Source organism: Apaloderma vittatum, unplaced genomic scaffold, assembly GCF_000703405.1.
Source record: "Apaloderma vittatum isolate BGI_N311 unplaced genomic scaffold, ASM70340v1 scaffold9328, whole genome shotgun sequence".
Classification (NCBI taxonomy): domain Eukaryota; kingdom Metazoa; phylum Chordata; class Aves; order Trogoniformes; family Trogonidae; genus Apaloderma; species Apaloderma vittatum.
Genome location: NW_009729044.1, coordinates 20,297 through 37,748, shown reverse-complemented (window position 1 = coordinate 37,748; position 17,452 = coordinate 20,297). Strand labels below are relative to the sequence as shown.

Genomic DNA, 17,452 nt, shown 5'->3' with positions numbered 1-17,452 from the left:
CCCAGCCCCGGCCAGTCCCAGCGTCTGCCGCCCCGTGCAGGCGCGGCCGAGCCCCTCCGCAAGGCCAGGGGTGCCTCTGGGAAAGCGACAGTAGAGGCAGGGAGGGCGAGGAAGGTGGTGTTTCGATATTTATTTTTGTGTCTCACCATCCAAATCTACTTGAACAAATTAGCCCGTCACACCGTGTCATCCATCTCAAGGTGCTGAGCAGAGCAAGAAACTTTCCCTATGGGAGGAGCAGCATCTCTCACTTCCATCTGTGGGGGACACGTTTAATCATGGCATCTGCACAACGGGTGGGGCAAAAGTGAGCGTGGAAAAAAGTCACAATGCAGCAAGGCATATGCCCAGGTTTTATACTTCCGCAGCTTGTGAAACACAGCATAAAAAAATACAGCTTGATAAAGACTGAGTTGGAAAAGAAAAACTTCCTCTAGAAACTGTAATCTTTAGTGGAAAAAACAAAAAACACACATTTGACATCCTTGATACAGAATCCTTCCTCGCTCAACTCAGCTAGCCCACTTTAAATGGAAATGTCATGAAGGAACTCGAAATGAAGCATTTCTAATCTGCTTTGCAAAGGGTAAGATTCTGCCAAACTAACCTAGAAAAGAACTTAGACTGTCACATACCTCCCTCATTCAAAAAATCACGTTCAGAAAACTTCCAGGTCCTCGACATCTCCACTGTAATCTCAGGGTGCTACACACGTTGCAGCCTTCCCAGCCTCCACAGAAAGATCAAGGACAAACACCCTTTCTCTTCTTTATTGTCTTTTTCCAAATCCAATTCTTAAGGAACACAGCAAGATTCTAGTTCTCGGACCTGAGATGGATCTATGTTTGCTAGATCCATCCATGTTTGCTAGAGACCTTGGCACCAATAGCGTATGCTTCTCCTTGGATCGGTCTGATGCGGCAAACCTCAGTAAGCGCACCTGAGCTGGAAACCTCAGACCTGAGAGTCTGCATCTGGCATCCCTGGCCGTAACGTAATTAAGTTGGAAAGGTCACACAAAATAACGACAACCAAACAAACACCTTTCATTCCTACTCTAACCATTCGTTAATATCTGTGATGTCCTAACACCACAGCATTAAGATGTGTCACGTTTGTTTAGCCTGTTCCAGCCTATTTAGTCTTTACTGCAATTGGCCAAATCCTATGATACAAACCCACCATTCAATATAAACTCTAATTCTGGAGATAATAAATGAAGCATAACTGGGAAAAATAGCTGATTTCCCTCTGTACTTTTCAAGTACTTCCTCACAGCCCCACACACAAGAGATGACAGAAGACCTGATGTCATACCATTTTCCCACATGGTTGAAGGACACATATACTGCAACGCTGAGCATCCGCAAAAGGAATTCTAGAAAAGAATCTGAAACATGAAGCTCCAGGTTTTCAAACAAACCTAAGTAATTAGATACCTTTAGGCACGTTTGAAAACCCTAGATTTTTGATAGCCCAGTTTTGAAAAAAAAAATATTTCTGGGGGAGTGAAATGTACCTTAGATGAATACTGAAGGAGCTGCATAAGCATCAACATAAACAGTGGGCTGTATTTCCTTATTAAAATAAATTTCAATTTCAAGCCCACTGGGAAGTTACCAATGTAGTCTGCTTTAATAAGAAGTTAACAATCTAATACCTGTACATGTTCCAACTTGGAAAATTTTAACAAAAAGCTTCAGAAGCAGTATAAAACATCTGTGTACTTTGGGAAGCTCATTTTGTGAAGTGCTGAATTTCTAATTTGCCTTTTGGATGGTGACACTTACACACAATATCTTCACATATATACTACATGCAGGAAAGAAAGGGAAGATAAAGGAGGACTGTCCTTTTAAAGGTAAGGTTCTCTTTCTGTTCAACTTGCAAAAAAGGCATTTTTTTCATCTTTGCAGCCTCACTCAACACAGCACAAGCAGGCTATTTACTAAGATATGCAGGATCATATTTTTTAAGAGGGATCCAACCTTCTGAGGCATATTTTATCAAAAACACTTGAAACTCGATTTCATTTTGCTTGTCCAAGATGCATCTGACAAGAAGAAAACAAAGCCTTATGAAGCTTGAGAACGCACGTGTGGAAACTTTGGATAATTCATCATCTCTTCAGAATGTTTATCAACAGCTCTAGCAAGAATGCCTTTACAGATTTGTAAATCTTCAGGGAAAAAGGATCAAATTTCTTCAATATAGATGCAATTTTTGGTATAAGAGCCTCCTGTATGAGAACTGAAGCACATGAGTACAGCAGTAACATAAAAAAAATGCCATTACCATTCCCTGCAAAAGCAAATATGGCACTAGTTAAAAGATCATAATTCTATTTGATAATCGCCATATGTACTCTGAAGTAACAGATCATAGCAAGACAGAAAGGGCTCCCAAACCAATGAAAACTGTGTGCCATCTCTCCAAATTGTAGTATCCTTCATTAATACTAATTACACAATAACTACCAGAGGCATAATGCACACTTTATACCTAAATCTTTCAGCTCAATTAATTAAAAAGATGGTTCTAGAATTATAAAATTATAAAATGTAGTCACTTTTAAACTGTCAGTTTAATTGGTTCTTATAAAAGAAATAAAGTTATGCTTCAGTCTTTTTCATGAGTTTTTTTCAAACATTTTCTTCTATATTTTTAAGTAAAAATAATTAGAGACCATAAAAAGTATTTACAATATGCTATTAGAAAAATCTGTGAAGAAATATAAAACTAAATACAGAGACATTTTGAACTAATATCATACTGAACAGGCAATATCAGATTCCCTTTTAGAATTCCTTTATTATTAGTTAGCATTAGTGGTTTAAAATGATTAAAATCTGATTTCTCTAAAAAACGCCCCAGAAAAGAGATCTAAAAGCTTGTATCAATAGATAGTGCTGTTATGCTTCATTTCAGCTCACAAAAAAATACCTCTCAGATTTGGATCCATGTCCATTAAGCTATCGGTGTCTCTCATCAGACAACTAACAAAGGTCCAATTACGGAAAATTGTCTAAGTTTTTGTGACCCAGACATTTACACACCAGGAAGTGAATGAGATTACCTGTGTAACAGCCGCCATAGAGTTACGGATTTCAGCCACAGATGACAGATTCTAATCTCCGTGGTGCAGAGCTCTGTATCACTGAATGTATCATTATGCAGGAACAAAATTTTTAAGATAACATGGCAATTCACACCACACATCTGGCACTACAGCTTTGCTTTATGACAGGAGTATTTTTAAGTGATAGCAGAAATATGACCTTGATTTCACAAGTTCATTAAAAACATTGCTGCGATCTACATTAGGCTTACTCCTGAGCCCAAGGGAAAAAAAAAATCCCCCCTCCATTTAAAATAGTTTGTAATTCTACATCAAAGGCACGGCTAAGGACTACAAAAAGCGTCAGCAGCAAAGGAAAATTGTTAGTGTTTACTCTTGGTATTGACATTACCAAGCTGCCCCTTCCAACCGTGATATTTCTGGAACCACTGTACAGTTAAAACCTTGCAGAATGTTTTGAAAATTTACCCCTATGTTTCCTTAAAATAGCTTTGGTCAGTGCCTTACATCACACCAAGTGAGCTGACGCCGTCTGCCATTACAACGCCAGTGTGCACTGGGACTTGAACGTGTGCTGCTCCATCAGAGCACGCAGTCACTGCTTCTTACCCTTCACAGGGTGACTGCGACTCAAGATACACTGCTCTAACTGCAAGCAATACAGCAATTCTAGAAAACTCACCATGCTAGTGGGTGTAGCTACAATTTAGTGAAAGACAAAAAACCTGTAGAGTGAACAAGGACGTTCTTAACCTCCGCTGAAAACCATCTTGTGCACTTCACAGGGCTGTGATACACTGACTGACCCTTGCCCTGGGTGAGTCACTCAGACCTTATATGCTCTGCTCAATTCACCATTAGAAGCAACAAAGCAATCCAACTACTCTGCGCTATTTGAAAATACAGTAAGTGAATACAGAAATTACATTGCTGCTATAAATCAGTTAGTTGTGAAATTTAATAATCAATTTGTTAGCACCTGATGTAAAACTATGATCTGTCAGCAGACTCCCAAGCTGCCTGTGTGCAGCAGTAGATATTTCCAAGGGAATTAATTACTGATGATTTGCAAAGCTAAGAATAATATTTTTCAACAAATGTAGCCTGTGCACTAGGAGGTTAAACAAACACCACTAAAATGTCAACAGAGTTCTTGGCTTTAGTGTTCTCTCATTTCAAACGCAATGAAATAGTTAACCAGAAATTATGCAAAGGGAATACTTTCAAATCTTCCCATGAAGCAGAATGTCACACCATCTGGGGCACTTCTCAAGTGATTTGAAAAGTTCACACTGTTTGGAATTACACAGAAATTCAACAGAAAAGGCCTCACCATATCCCCGAAGTCCCATAAGCAACTGTAGACCTATGTCACGGCCAGTAAGGAAAGCAGAGTTGTGACTTCTCTTCCACAAAGAAGCAAAGTCACAGCCCAACAAACTTTTCCATCCCATAACTCTGAACACCCCTATTGCTTTCCCTGAAAGTTAGAGAATGGTACTTCCTCCTGTGAGGGAATGGTCATATTCACAGAGGCACCAACCAACATGCAGGCCAGGCTTAAGGCTTTCCAGAGCAGGGGTGAGTTAAACAGGCATCTCCAGAAATTCCTTCCCAGTTTTACTAGCAGCACTGATGGGAAACTGAGCAACAAGAAAAACTCTAAGCGACAGACAGCAGCAGGAAAACTCAGCACCATGTATAATCTAACACTGATCCAGAATTTTTTACTTGTGTGATGAAAATAAAATTTTTAAAAAGCACTGCTTAATGCAATAGATTTTGGAAATGAATGCTTAATGTCTAACTTTCATTTTTCTAAAAATATTGACAGATAGGTCAGCAGAAATGCTCTCTGTTGCTACCTGTCAGCTGACAGAATTGTGGATCCTTGTCAGGCAGGCTTCATTTTAAGGCAAGTCACTAGCACAAGACTTAGAGCCCTGGTGGATGGCCTCCTGCTTCTAAGCAAAGAAAATGCTCTGAAATCCATCCTACTGGATTTTTTTGCAGGATTTCATGCTGTTGAACAGCAAATACTTCCGCTCCACTTCCAAAAGATTAATGGGACTGAAACTTTTCTGCTTCTTCCTTTGTACCAAATACATACGAATTATTATGAGAAGCTGCCCCTATGCCTTCATATTGTATCTTCTGCATCCTGCCCTGTAGGTCAACATCCCCTAGTCACTATTACCTCTATAAAATCTTCAGTATACAATTTCATAAAAGGTTCGAGAAGGAGCAGCAGGAGAGGCCTCAACAGATTTAGAACTACAAAGAAAACGTCCATTAGTCCTGGTTTTCCCTTTGTTAGCTTTTCTTACACATGTGAAGGTGAGGAAACAACTACTCTCCTCCCGCACACATCTTCTTACACCCCGAGAAATTAGTAAGTTATCTTCCTTTGAAGAAAAAAATCTATAATTTTAGTCCTAAAAGGACTAGTTTGAGGGGACTACTTTCCCTCTTAATGGAGAGCAGAAGCTATTTCAGCTATTCCAAAAATTTTGAAGTTGAACTTCTGAAGAGAAATTCAGACTCAATATTAAAGAAACATTTAACTTTTTTAAAGATTTAACATTAACACTTTAAGCAGTTGTAATGTTGACCTCAAACTGACCTCAGTATAACCTAATCTGCATCACCCAAAGCATCTTCCCCCACAAATTATCCAATCTGGGATTTCTCATTCCACTCTTTCACAAAGACTAAGCACAAAATAAGAAAAGCAGGGATGAGGTTTTATTTGTTGACAAGATCTGTCTCCCACACACTTGGCTAATTTATCCACTGAAAGTATGGTACTTGATGCTAGAAATCTGAAAAATTGGAACTTTTTAATCTACATTTTCATATTTGGTATTATTCCATCAGTAAGTCACCTTCTTTTGAAAAGAATTTATTGTTTAAAAATTAAGATCAAGATTAGTATTCATTCTTACTTTTTACCTTATAACTACAGGGCAAGTGGGAGAAAGAGGAATAATTATACTTCAATATTTTACAAGCACATGGTGTATTTCTTCTTTCCATTAGGCTCAGACCTGGGACTTTCTCACCTTTTGGAGGCCCATTACCCACAGCTTTAATTTCCTTTTTGCATAGCTATAATCTAATCTAAATTTCCTCTGACTGCCATCACACAGTGTTCTCAGGGTACTGACGGTTACAACAGGTGTCAGCTCTGTCTCCACTGACCTCAGTGTCTTCCCAGGACCACAATTCAAACCAAAATCCAACCTTTGTCAAAGTGTTGCATCTTTGCTAGTTCTATATCCTCGGGGACTCAAAGTACCTCCATAGGTATGGATTTTTAGTCCTGGGACGAGGTTGGAGTAAATATAAAGGATAGGATAGGGCTCTGCAACTTAATTTCTATATCCATTCAACCTGTCAGCATTTCTATTCTGCCTCTCCTTCCCTTTCTCAAGGCCTGGCACAACAAGAGGAGCACTTTGTTCAATTCCTTGCTATGCCTTGCAAATATATTTTGTTTTGTTTTAAATGTCCCTGATGCTTAGGAGACAGCACCAATGAAAATATCCAGAATCTGCCAATTTTCATTCAGCAGCTTACCTAAAGACAATTGCTGCTTCAAACTGGACACATATATCTTTTTCAAAATCCAAACAGAAAATCATTATTTACACATACACACAAGCAGTTACAAACAAGCATAAACCACCTGTAAAGGAACATTCATTTTTGCAGTAACCATGGAATGATTTGTTGTTTCCGCATGTACTTCTAAATATATGAATTTAATTTTCACATAATAAGTACTCGTTAGCAAAAAGAAAGCTACAACTCACAAGGAAGATCAGTTGCTACTTTTATTACGTATTTGTGAAATTTCCCATTGAGATCAGCTAACTCCTTGGAAAAATATTTTCGGGACCATGGTTGATCACTTAAACAATAAAACACTTCATGTATTTAGAACATTTCACTTGCCAATGACAACTCTTTCCTGTTTTGCCTAGATATATATAGAGCTGTAATAGAGTTCAGAAAGCCCCAGCAGCTGCATGCTGCCATTCAGGCCTGAAAGATTCCATGTTGTGATAAAAATTAATGTTCTTTGCCATCCTTTGGGATTTCTGGTGCCTTGGGAACAGCTAATGAAGAAATACAACCTTTTCAGATTGTAACACAATTTTTTGGATTCTAAGATTAAGACACATGTGGTATATGCGTGGCCTGTCTAATGTCAGCAATAAGGCTTCCATACGAAGCCTCCATGTGCTTTAATTATCTCCCATAGAAAGCCTTTAACTAAATAGACTAAATACATTTTAACTTACATGTAATGAAATAGCTACTCTTGCCTTACATTTCAGAATTTTTAGACAACAACATCAATTAAACACACAGATCTTCTTAAAGCCCATTAAGCTATAATGCTGAAAAATTCTTGTTTTATTTGCAACAGAATATGTTTTAATCAGACGCATTATGTCATGCATAGTTTACTTCCTTAGATACTCAAACCAGCTTTGACAGGTAGTGCATCTTGTGGAAATTTTTTAGGAAGATAGAACTCCAAGACTTTATGAGTCATCTTAGACTCAGCTTAGACTTAGGCATAGATATATGGCTCAAAATGGGAACCAGAACAACCAGCATGCTGAGCAGAAAATCACTGGGGGGTTATCAAGGTTTCATTGTCAGGTTACAGTGAAAGAGTGCAAAGCATCTAAAGACAAGTGGAAAGCTTGCAAATTTTAAACAGCCCAGTTCAAGTCTTAAAACTGTGCCACAAACACCTAACAAAATCTTTTAGATAGCAATATGCAAAACCATTTAATAGTTTTGCAGATGCAACTATATGTAAAGTTATGGTGAACTGTCAACTCCATCTTTACTTTAATATGGACTTTTCCTTTAAAAAAATAAAATATTCTGAGGCAGGAGATATTTCCACAACACAGCAGATGAAATGAAAGGTGATCTGGTGAAAATGTCATGATCTCTGCCTCCAGTAAAAAAGGGGAGGGTTTAAGCTTGAGAGAATTTTAATTAAAATATTTTAAAATACTGGAAACAGTTTTTTGATCCACATGACTTGACACATGCTACAACAATGGGGTAATTGTGTATGAGAGCTTAAAAACAGAAAAAAGAAAGAAAAGAAATAAATCTTTATGCAGAAAGCCAATCCCTAGGCTTCTAGGCTTTAATAAGGCACTGTACCACCACAAAGAGAAAAAAAAATTTTCACCCTAATATTATTATGTATGTTTCAAACGCAGTCAGCCTTTGATCTTATTTAAATTTAAGATATGCACTGTCTGCAACAGTAACTTCTAAACTATGCATGTTTCAATACTTAATTCAATGTGGATATTTTTTGATATCTCAAAATGTACAATGTTGTCCAGAAGCCTGTACCTCAGTGGCACTGTCAGAATGCCAAGTGTATTCTAAGCTGAGAAGACAAATAGAATAGCTCAGCTGTTACTAATTTTAATTCACAAAAAATATCTCTATAAATGGCAAAGACTTAATATATTTGTATTGTGTTAGAAAATATGTTTAGATCTTGAAAGACAATACACGGTGCCATCGATCACGTCTGACAGAGATACACCTACTACAGAACCATTAAGCATATTGGCATAATGGCATCACTAATAATTCATTTAAATCATGCATTTTTTTCTGGATCTCTTAAGTTATGTCTGCAACAACTTGCTGAACAGATCCCACTTTTATGTATGTATTTATATATATGAATAGAATTAATCATACAATATCTATGATTTAATTGTGGTTAAACTGGAATTAAAAACACACCACACCTGCAATATGTCAGTCATAACACTGGAAAATGTGGAAAAACAGTATTCTGGAGTGAATTTTCAGCAGGTTCTGAAATCTTAATTGCACCCACAAGGTTTCAAAGCGCTTCTGCTTGCAGCCTGAAAAATGAATGTACTCATAGAGTTTGAGGCCTCCGTTAAGGAAGCCAGCCTAAAATCTGGCCCTCTCCACTCTGAGTCTGGTTAGGGAAATAAGAAGAGACTGAAGTTCCAAATGGAGGATGATAATTCATAACTGCTGTCTTCTCCATGTTTTTACACACAGCATGAGGGAATAAACTGCTAGCATATGCCAATTCTTACCACAGAAAAAAATCTTATTTTAAAATATAAGAAAGTAACTGGAGTAAAATTCTACATATGGAAGTCCTGCATAATTGTGAATTGCTGCTACCAATTCAGAAAATTCTAAGTAATAGCTGTTGGCAAACACTATCTTCTATCTTTGAAGTAATTCAAGATTTTTCAGGATAATTTCATTTTTTTCCTTGAACATTGAGAACATTACTCTTTGGCTGAAGATAACTTTAATTCAAACCAAGCAGCACTATGCTCCACTCAAAACTAAAGATGCACATAAAATTTCATCTATAACTTTACTGCTCGCTTCTGCCTGCTAACTGTTTTGGTCATGACGTGTTCTTATGCTGAGGATCAGGCAAATGCTGCGATACCATGATTGCAAATATTGACATTAGGTAGCTATTTTGGAAATTTTAGAACTAGAACATCAGTGCCATCTCCCAGTTACAGAGGTTTTAGTCAAATATGTGTTTATTAAACTGGGAAATAGATACCAAAGAATCACATCCACAAATCCACACTCCTGCACAAACACCAAGTTCTGCGCACTGACACTGACTAAATTCAAATGTTATGTTGCATACAGTCACAGGAGGGCAGTCACTTTGTCTATAAAGTGGATTAATACCAACCATAATTCCTCACATTGTGCCCACTCAATGAAGAGGAGATTCTATACAGTGTTCTTTAGTTCCAAAAGCCTCATATGAAAGATTGGTTGGTCTGCCTCTTCCAATTGTACAAAAATCAGCTAATGCCAAATCCATCTTAGTCCAGAAGATTATTATAAACAGATTATTTATTTGATTTTTCCATAACAGAGACATTCAATCCACTGCCTGAGCGAGAAACTATCAGAGGAGAAAGACTCGCTATGGATAAAAGAACTTGGTCAAATCTAGCCATTTAGGTGCACTGACACCTCTTTTCCCACTCTCATCCTAATCCTAGCACTGTCTTCACATGGAGCGAAGGGGAAGGTCATTTGCTCCTGGTGGAAATACCGAGGGGGAAATGTATCTCCAGACAATAAGCCAGGAATACTAAATGATAGGCAGAAATCACGGCTTAAGAACAAACAAAGTTAACAGAAACCACAGTATTGCATTTCAAACTACAAGACAGCCTAAAATTCGTCACCATTATTGTAACATGATTCAATGGTTTTCTCTAAAGAATTTGGTCTGTAAATCCCGCGGCCCTATCTATCTTTTACCAAGTTAGACTTCCATTTTATGTATCAGTTGCATTGTGCTCAGGTTGTGCTGCAGTGAAGTAAAAGGTAGATCAAACATCAAACAGCAACACTGGTTTAGTCTCTCATCTTCCAAAGTCGGCTTTGGGAGATCCCGCTGTTACCATGTTTAGCTGATTCTACCCACAGAATCTTTGTAACTGTGAGAGCAACAGAAACTGGAGAGCATTGTTCCGCTCATAAGAAAAGTTTATATTCTGCTATGATCACAGAACTGCAGGATCTAAAATATTTTGCAGATCCGTTCTCCCCTAAAGCTTGATTTGAAACTGAATGGATAAACAAAAGTCTCAGAAAGAGAAACAGCTGTATCAACTCAAGAGTATAGATAATGCAAAGCAAAAAATATTTCTTTTTCTGTGAAGAAGAAGGATTTTCTAGAATATATTTACAGGAGCCCAAATGTTATCTGTGGACAAGGCCACAACACCTAACAAATCCAAACAGGAATAAAAGATTCCTGCCAAATCTCAGAAGCATGATAACTTGAAGATGAATCATCTGATTTTTACTTTCAAACAAGGAGGCTTTCTTAGCTCTTAAGTACTCCTCCAATTTATATTAAATGTTTCTTTTCAGAGTAACTCTTTCCTCTTGTTTATATTTTTCTCAACGCTCTCTCTGTTGCATCATTTGTTTTCTGTTTGCAGCCAACCCCTGTTGAGCAGAGGATGACATTTCTTCATTCTTCAAGTAGTTTCCACAATCTCTCAGATTCTCAAGCACATTGAAGGCAGCTTTTTTTTTTTTCTTCACTGTACAAGTTATTTGATTATGGCAGGAGATTTACAGTCTCAGCAACTTTCCCTCTGCTCCCTGCAATGCCTCCACCACCACCTTCTCCAATGGCAGTAGGTTTTAACTCACTGAAATTTAGGATTCTTTTTCTGGATCTATTTTAGTTTTCTCATCCAGGAAGAGATCTGTGAAACAGTTCTTGAAGACTTTTTTCCAACAGCTATCAGCTGGGGAAGAACATGATCACAGGTTGTGATGTGACTACGAGTACACTCTTTTATCTGCTGACAAAATACTATACTTAGAGCCATTAAGTGTCCCAGAAGAGCAGAATTTCAAAAGACAAGCAATTCTGTTCCTTGTTTTATAAATATTCAGTTATTAGGCCAGGTGTCACCAAGACCAACAGATTCTGTAGAATACCAAAGTATCCCAGAAATCATCAATAGTGGATTGGAGGAATTAAATAGACAATAAAACTATCTGCACCCAGAAGTTTAAGATGTTCACCACTGACCACTAAAGGCCTCTTCACATAATATGTTATGAGAAATAAAAATACACATTTTTCTTAAAATGTGTATGTTCATATAAAATTTCTCTTTCACACTTTAAAATTATTGTGTTGTGGTTTTTCCCCCCCAGAAACCAAGATCTGCACAACTCAGTTTTGTTCAGAAGGAAACTCAAACACTTTATTTGTTTTTCCTACTCCTTTATCGTTAGGGAATTTGTAAGAAAGAAAACTCTGTAGTCATATTTCCTGTGCTCATTAACAGGACTTAACTGCTACCTCGTGGGGGAGCTGGGGACAGTGTATCACCGAATGTCTTCTCCTACAGGTGCATGAAATCAGAGATACTAAAGCTACAAGCTAACAGACTTGCCAAAACATAAAGGACAAGACTCAGTCCTTCACTGAAGCCTGTACAATTTGTTTCAACTGCTCATAAAGCTACTAATGCAAAGGAATCACTGGTCTGACAAAAGCCTCTGGACACTACAGCAAAACAAATAAATGAGAAGACAAAAGTGTTAGTGTATGTTAGGGACAGTAAACACCTAGGGTTAGCATTGTGGTAATAAGATGCTGCTGCCATGTAATTGCTTTTCTCACCGTATCCAGACATAGTTAAATCACAAGAAATCAGAGCCAGAAAGACCTACTAGGTCTTCCAGTCCATACTCCTGCCAGTGCAGATGACTGTAAGGTAACTCTTCTGTATCTGTATCAGATAAAAGAGCTACTGCCACAGGCAGTGTGTGGAGTCTGCTTTCCAACCAGCCTCAGACTTTAAGCAGAACATAATTGGAAATTCATTTCGGTCAACAAGTCTCACAACAGATACAGATCTTAGATTTTCTATAATGTCCTGCTAGACACATGCACATTTGAGCACAGATTCGAGATAGAAATATCTGAAGGCAAGGCAGAGGCACAAATGCTATTACTAAATTTTTTCCAAATAAAATGAGAGTGGAACATTAGTAAAACATGTCCATCACTGTGAGTGTGGCTAAGTAGACCTACACTGGTAAAATTATGTATGCCAACAAAAATAAAACATGTTTTACTGATTCTGTATCTCTACTGATTCTATATCTTCTCATTTGCTAAGTTCTCTGGCAAAAATTGATTTCAGTATGTTCACTCCTAAAGATTTATAAATGTGCATGCCCAGTGGACTAGCTAGGAGGACCATGATATGATCTGCCACACACAAATCAAGAGCAGCATTTGAAAGAAGGGTGGTTTTAACTTTTCACTGTACCATGTAGTTTTCATAGAAAAGTAGCAAACTGTAAGCCTGAAGAAGATAAATTAAAGCACTTACTGTTCTTGTATTATGAAACCAAATCAGTATTAAAGCAGCAATACTGCAAGGATTTGTCTTTCTATTTCAAGGAGTTTTAATATGTGAAGATGATAAGATGATAAGAAAATATAGTTACCAAGGATTTGGGGAGTAAAGGAACTTGTGTTAGAAGTCACTTTTGACAACTTTTTTGAATCTAAAAGACCTATAAGTACTAAAATGTCATCTGTCTATCCATATGAGATTTAGCTCTGGCAGTATTTCAAAAGTGAAAAAAAAAATTCTTTGTTACGTATTTTCCCTCTGACAATATATTTTCAAAGCTGTCTAAGAGGCCATATTCTCTTGAGAAGTACAGTAAGATATATATGTGTTACAGAAATATTTGTAGAAAAAAGCTATGTTTGAATACTCACAAGAATCAATGGGTCAAACTGTGGATAAAAGCACAAAGTCTGGAATTTATTGCCAAGAGTTGGCACTTAAAGATTTCAGTAAATTCTTCAATTTAGAGATTCATTGTTCTGTTCAAGCTAAATTAAACAAACCATTTGGAAGCTAACCTGATTATCTCCATATAAATTTGTCTATTGTTAAGTGATATCATTATCAACTCCTCTCCACCTTTTTCTTTTTCCTGTATATTAATTATGGACTATTCCTGATACAGGTCTGGAAAATGGAGCTGTCTGGCTCACAGGGCTATTTTTTCAGTGTTTGATAAATAAAAAGAGAGAGACGTTAGAAAACAAAGACAAGACAAAGAGTGCACTAATTGCTCATCCCTGACCTCTTCCAAACCACTGCAAAACTGACAAAAGTTACCTGAGCTGGTTCTTATGCAGTTCTGCTTGGGCCTTTTTCAATAGCCCTAGGGGTATCAATGCCACCTTGAGAGCTGGGGCTACACATCGAATAATATTTTTTTAAGATGAAAACAAATTATCTTTAACTAATATTAAAAAATACCCTTGAAAAGATTATTCACTAGCAGTAGTTGCTGATCAGTCCTGCTATGATGAAATCTTCCAACTGTGCTCAGCTGATAAAGATGTGAAAATAACAAAAAAATTACTACATATAATTTCCCCAGTACTTACACATTCTTGGATTTGAATGCTTCAGCAAAGTGCTGCACACTCTGAAGAGAAGCAAGGTCTAAGGTCATTGCTTCTACCTTGGCTTTATGCTGGAACAAGAGGAAATATAAAAAAAGATAAATAACAGCAAGTTTATTTCACAGTATCATGTTACAGTAAATGTGTTGTGAAACTTGTTCGATTCCCTTGTTTAACATTATAACCCCAAAGTGAATACAAATCATCAAAAAGAATGGACGAGCACAGCATTTAGTGCCAAAAGGAGCACTGCAATTTTGTGGTTCTGCTAAAAACATACACTATGTAACACACAGCCTTCTATAATGCCATGAATCGGCATAAGGTAGTGTTGAGGTTAATATGGTATTTATTTTCTTCCATTTTGCTGGTGAAACTTACGTCACTCATGAAATAAAATGTAGAGTAAGCATTATTCGTAATGCATGGTATTTTTTATGTACCATACCAACAGAAAAATACTCAGTGAATATTCTGTGAAAAACAGCTAGATTCAAATTTGCACATGTTAATCCAAAACAATAAAAGACACTATAAAATGAGCATAGAAAACAACTGATCTGTCTGTTTTTCATACAATAAGAGTTAGCCAGTGAATAGTATCTTCTCAAGAAATTGTGTATGTACCTAAACCCAACTTTTCACCCAGACATGGATGTACAATCCCACAAAATGAGCTGTTAACCTGAAGGTGCTAACCTTAGGCACCACCAGAACACCTCAATGTTTTCAGTTTTAAGATCCTTGTGCTCAGATCTTATGAAACACTTATACTCCAAATCTCAGAAGAAAATGAACCAAAAGTCTATTTTCATTCCAGCCACTAATTTCGTCCCAGAATCAAGCAGATGGTGGTTCTTTCCAGGCACCATTCTGAGCTACCTTTGATCTGGCTGCAGCCGTGTGTCTGCACCACAACATCCAACAGCTGTCTTTAGCTCTTCCACAAATGCTATACTTCAAAAAATCTATGACCCTCTGCAAAATACCAACCGTCGTGACATGTAAGTCACATAGATACCCTAAGGAATTATGAACATGTGCATTTGTGTTCACTCTCACTTTTAGACTCACTGCTGCCCAACACCGCGGGAACTCTCTGGTAAATAAGAAAGCTGGCAAAAGCCTCGTACTGTCCTCAAACCTAAACATGCCAACTTTCAGCACAGCTTTTTCAGAAAAAAATAAAATTAAAGGGACACTTCAAGTAATTCCAGCATGACACCTACACCTGTGTGTAATGCCCATGGTTCAGACTGGGCGTCAGCACCATTAAAAGAAAGAGTAAGAAAGCGATGGAGCAGGTACAGTGCTATTATGCAATCAAAGGCAGCATTTGAGTGCAGAGGTGACAGGATTTTTGTGAGGACCATGGCGCAATGGTGGATCTCCTGTGATTACAAGATTATCCAGTGAGTCTTTCTGCAGGAACCAAAAGGCAGCAGCACGCTTGTCACTGCAGAGGGAAGCCCAGAAGAGTGCTCCCATCGTCTCCCATGTTCAAGCAATTAATCTACCTCTGTGTTTCATACACAGAGTACTTTTCCCCCTACATCTGTTTTCTATTTTACTAGCACCCATTTTGCCCACTACAATTACCTTACAGGTTGGGTTTAACCAGAATGTTACTCAAATTCCTTTTGTCCCACTCCAGCCAGACTTACCAGGACAGCAAAACAAATACAACTAAAATTCCAATGAGTTCAGTTCCCATAGGAAATATCAGTAGATGGAGTTTGAAAACGTTAACCCAAACTTTGTTAAGAAGTGGGGGTTTTTTACCCTCACAAGATGCACATCATTCTGGAATTCATTTTGCCCCACCAGGCAAACAATTTCTTCTATTTGATGGTCAGAGACTTGAGAAAGACTTGCTGCTTTGCATTATGAAATAGAGCTCCAGAACAACTTCTCTTCAACTTCACAGTTCACAGTTGTTTACGTAACAGAGAAGTAGTGTGCATAGTTGGGTTTGTTTTGCTTCTGCTCTCCTCAGTTGAAACATTCTCTTGTCTCTCACAAGGGCAAAAGGATAAGAATGCTACAAATACAGGGATATAAAGGGGGTCAAAAAATAATAATCAAGTAGTTCAACAGACTATATCACAAGCTGTTAGCTACTGTCCTCTTGGGGACAGAGATTCAAGTCCAAATGATAAAAGCAGGTAATATTTTTCCTGCTGGTGTCACATGTTAGGTGTTTGCTATTGATTCCAAGAACAGAAAAGAGATGACTGTGTATTTCAAGTTGAAAAGAAAAAAAAGTATGACGTCTCCAAAATACTTTCAGAAACAGATTAAGAATGGCCTGGATTTGTGGATTAATATATTGAAAATGAAAAAAATCAGAAATTTAAAAATCATAAATAAATTAATGAAAGTGATAAAGGGTTGACTTAGCAAATGAAAATTATAATTATGTTTCTTCTGTACCAATGAAATGAGACCACCTTTCTACTCATACTCCAATTTCTTCAGCCAGTAAGATAAATTATTTCAAACAATTTAACAATACTTCACTTTTTTTTTCTTTTAGCCTCAATACACATACAGTTACAGAAAAAGACAAAGAAAACATTTTAAAATAAATTCAGGAAACTGTATCTAAAATTACCTGAAAAAGGAAAAATGGAAAAGGAGAGAAAGGATGGTTTAATAATTTTTGCTATTGAACAGGTCAGCAAAAGGAAATGGCAAAATAATATTTTTTCCAACTTTCTCCCTGCTTTTGCGTTTTAAAAAACCTGATGGTAACAGTCTGTATTTCCTTCACATATACATGTGGTAGGTACTAAGCACAGAGACGCCCATATGCTCTGCTTTGCCTCAGAGGAGAAACTGGAGCATGTGACATCCAAAGCACTCAGACCAGAACTTGCCACGTCAGCCTCAGAAAGCCTGCAAAAAGCCAAGCGTGAGCATTTTCGCCAAAGAGTAACTGTGGAAGGATTCAGTTTACATACCATGAGCTTAGGCAAGTTCCCCAACTTTTCTGTTTCAGATTCTCCCTTGTCAACTGAGATTAAAGCACCTTTCACTCCACGGATGTATTCTGTAGACCATCAATTCCTATTATATTTTGAGAATGTGAAATCAAATAATTTTCATTCCAAATTTTCCCACTCTACTTCTAATTTTCCCACTCTACTTCTATGTCACAATTGCTTTAAAAAAACCCCTATGAATAAGGTAATATACTTGCAAAGTGTGCTCTTAATACTGTGAGAATATCTCCAATCAGTGACAAGTAGAAGGTTTTCTGTTTCTTTTCTTACAGTAGCTCAGTATTACCTTTGTTACAATGTTTTCCCTCTTTC

At 37.4% G+C, this 17,452-nt stretch overlaps 1 protein-coding gene across 1 annotated transcript in view; it reads right to left on the bottom strand.

Annotated features, from left to right (window-relative positions):
* Positions 1-15,623, bottom strand: part of LOC104277616 (WW domain-containing oxidoreductase-like) — a gene marked incomplete at its 3' end in the record, with an annotated part of 19,873 nt that extends 4,250 nt beyond the window's left edge. The window contains exons 1-2 of the mRNA XM_009874303.1: positions 15,537-15,623; positions 14,118-14,206 (exon numbers count right to left, since the gene is read on the bottom strand). Of these exons, the coding sequence (XP_009872605.1) occupies positions 14,118-14,206; positions 15,537-15,623 (176 nt within the window). The remainder of the gene's footprint in view (positions 1-14,117; positions 14,207-15,536) is intronic.
* Between the last annotated feature and the right edge of the window lie 1,829 nt (positions 15,624-17,452).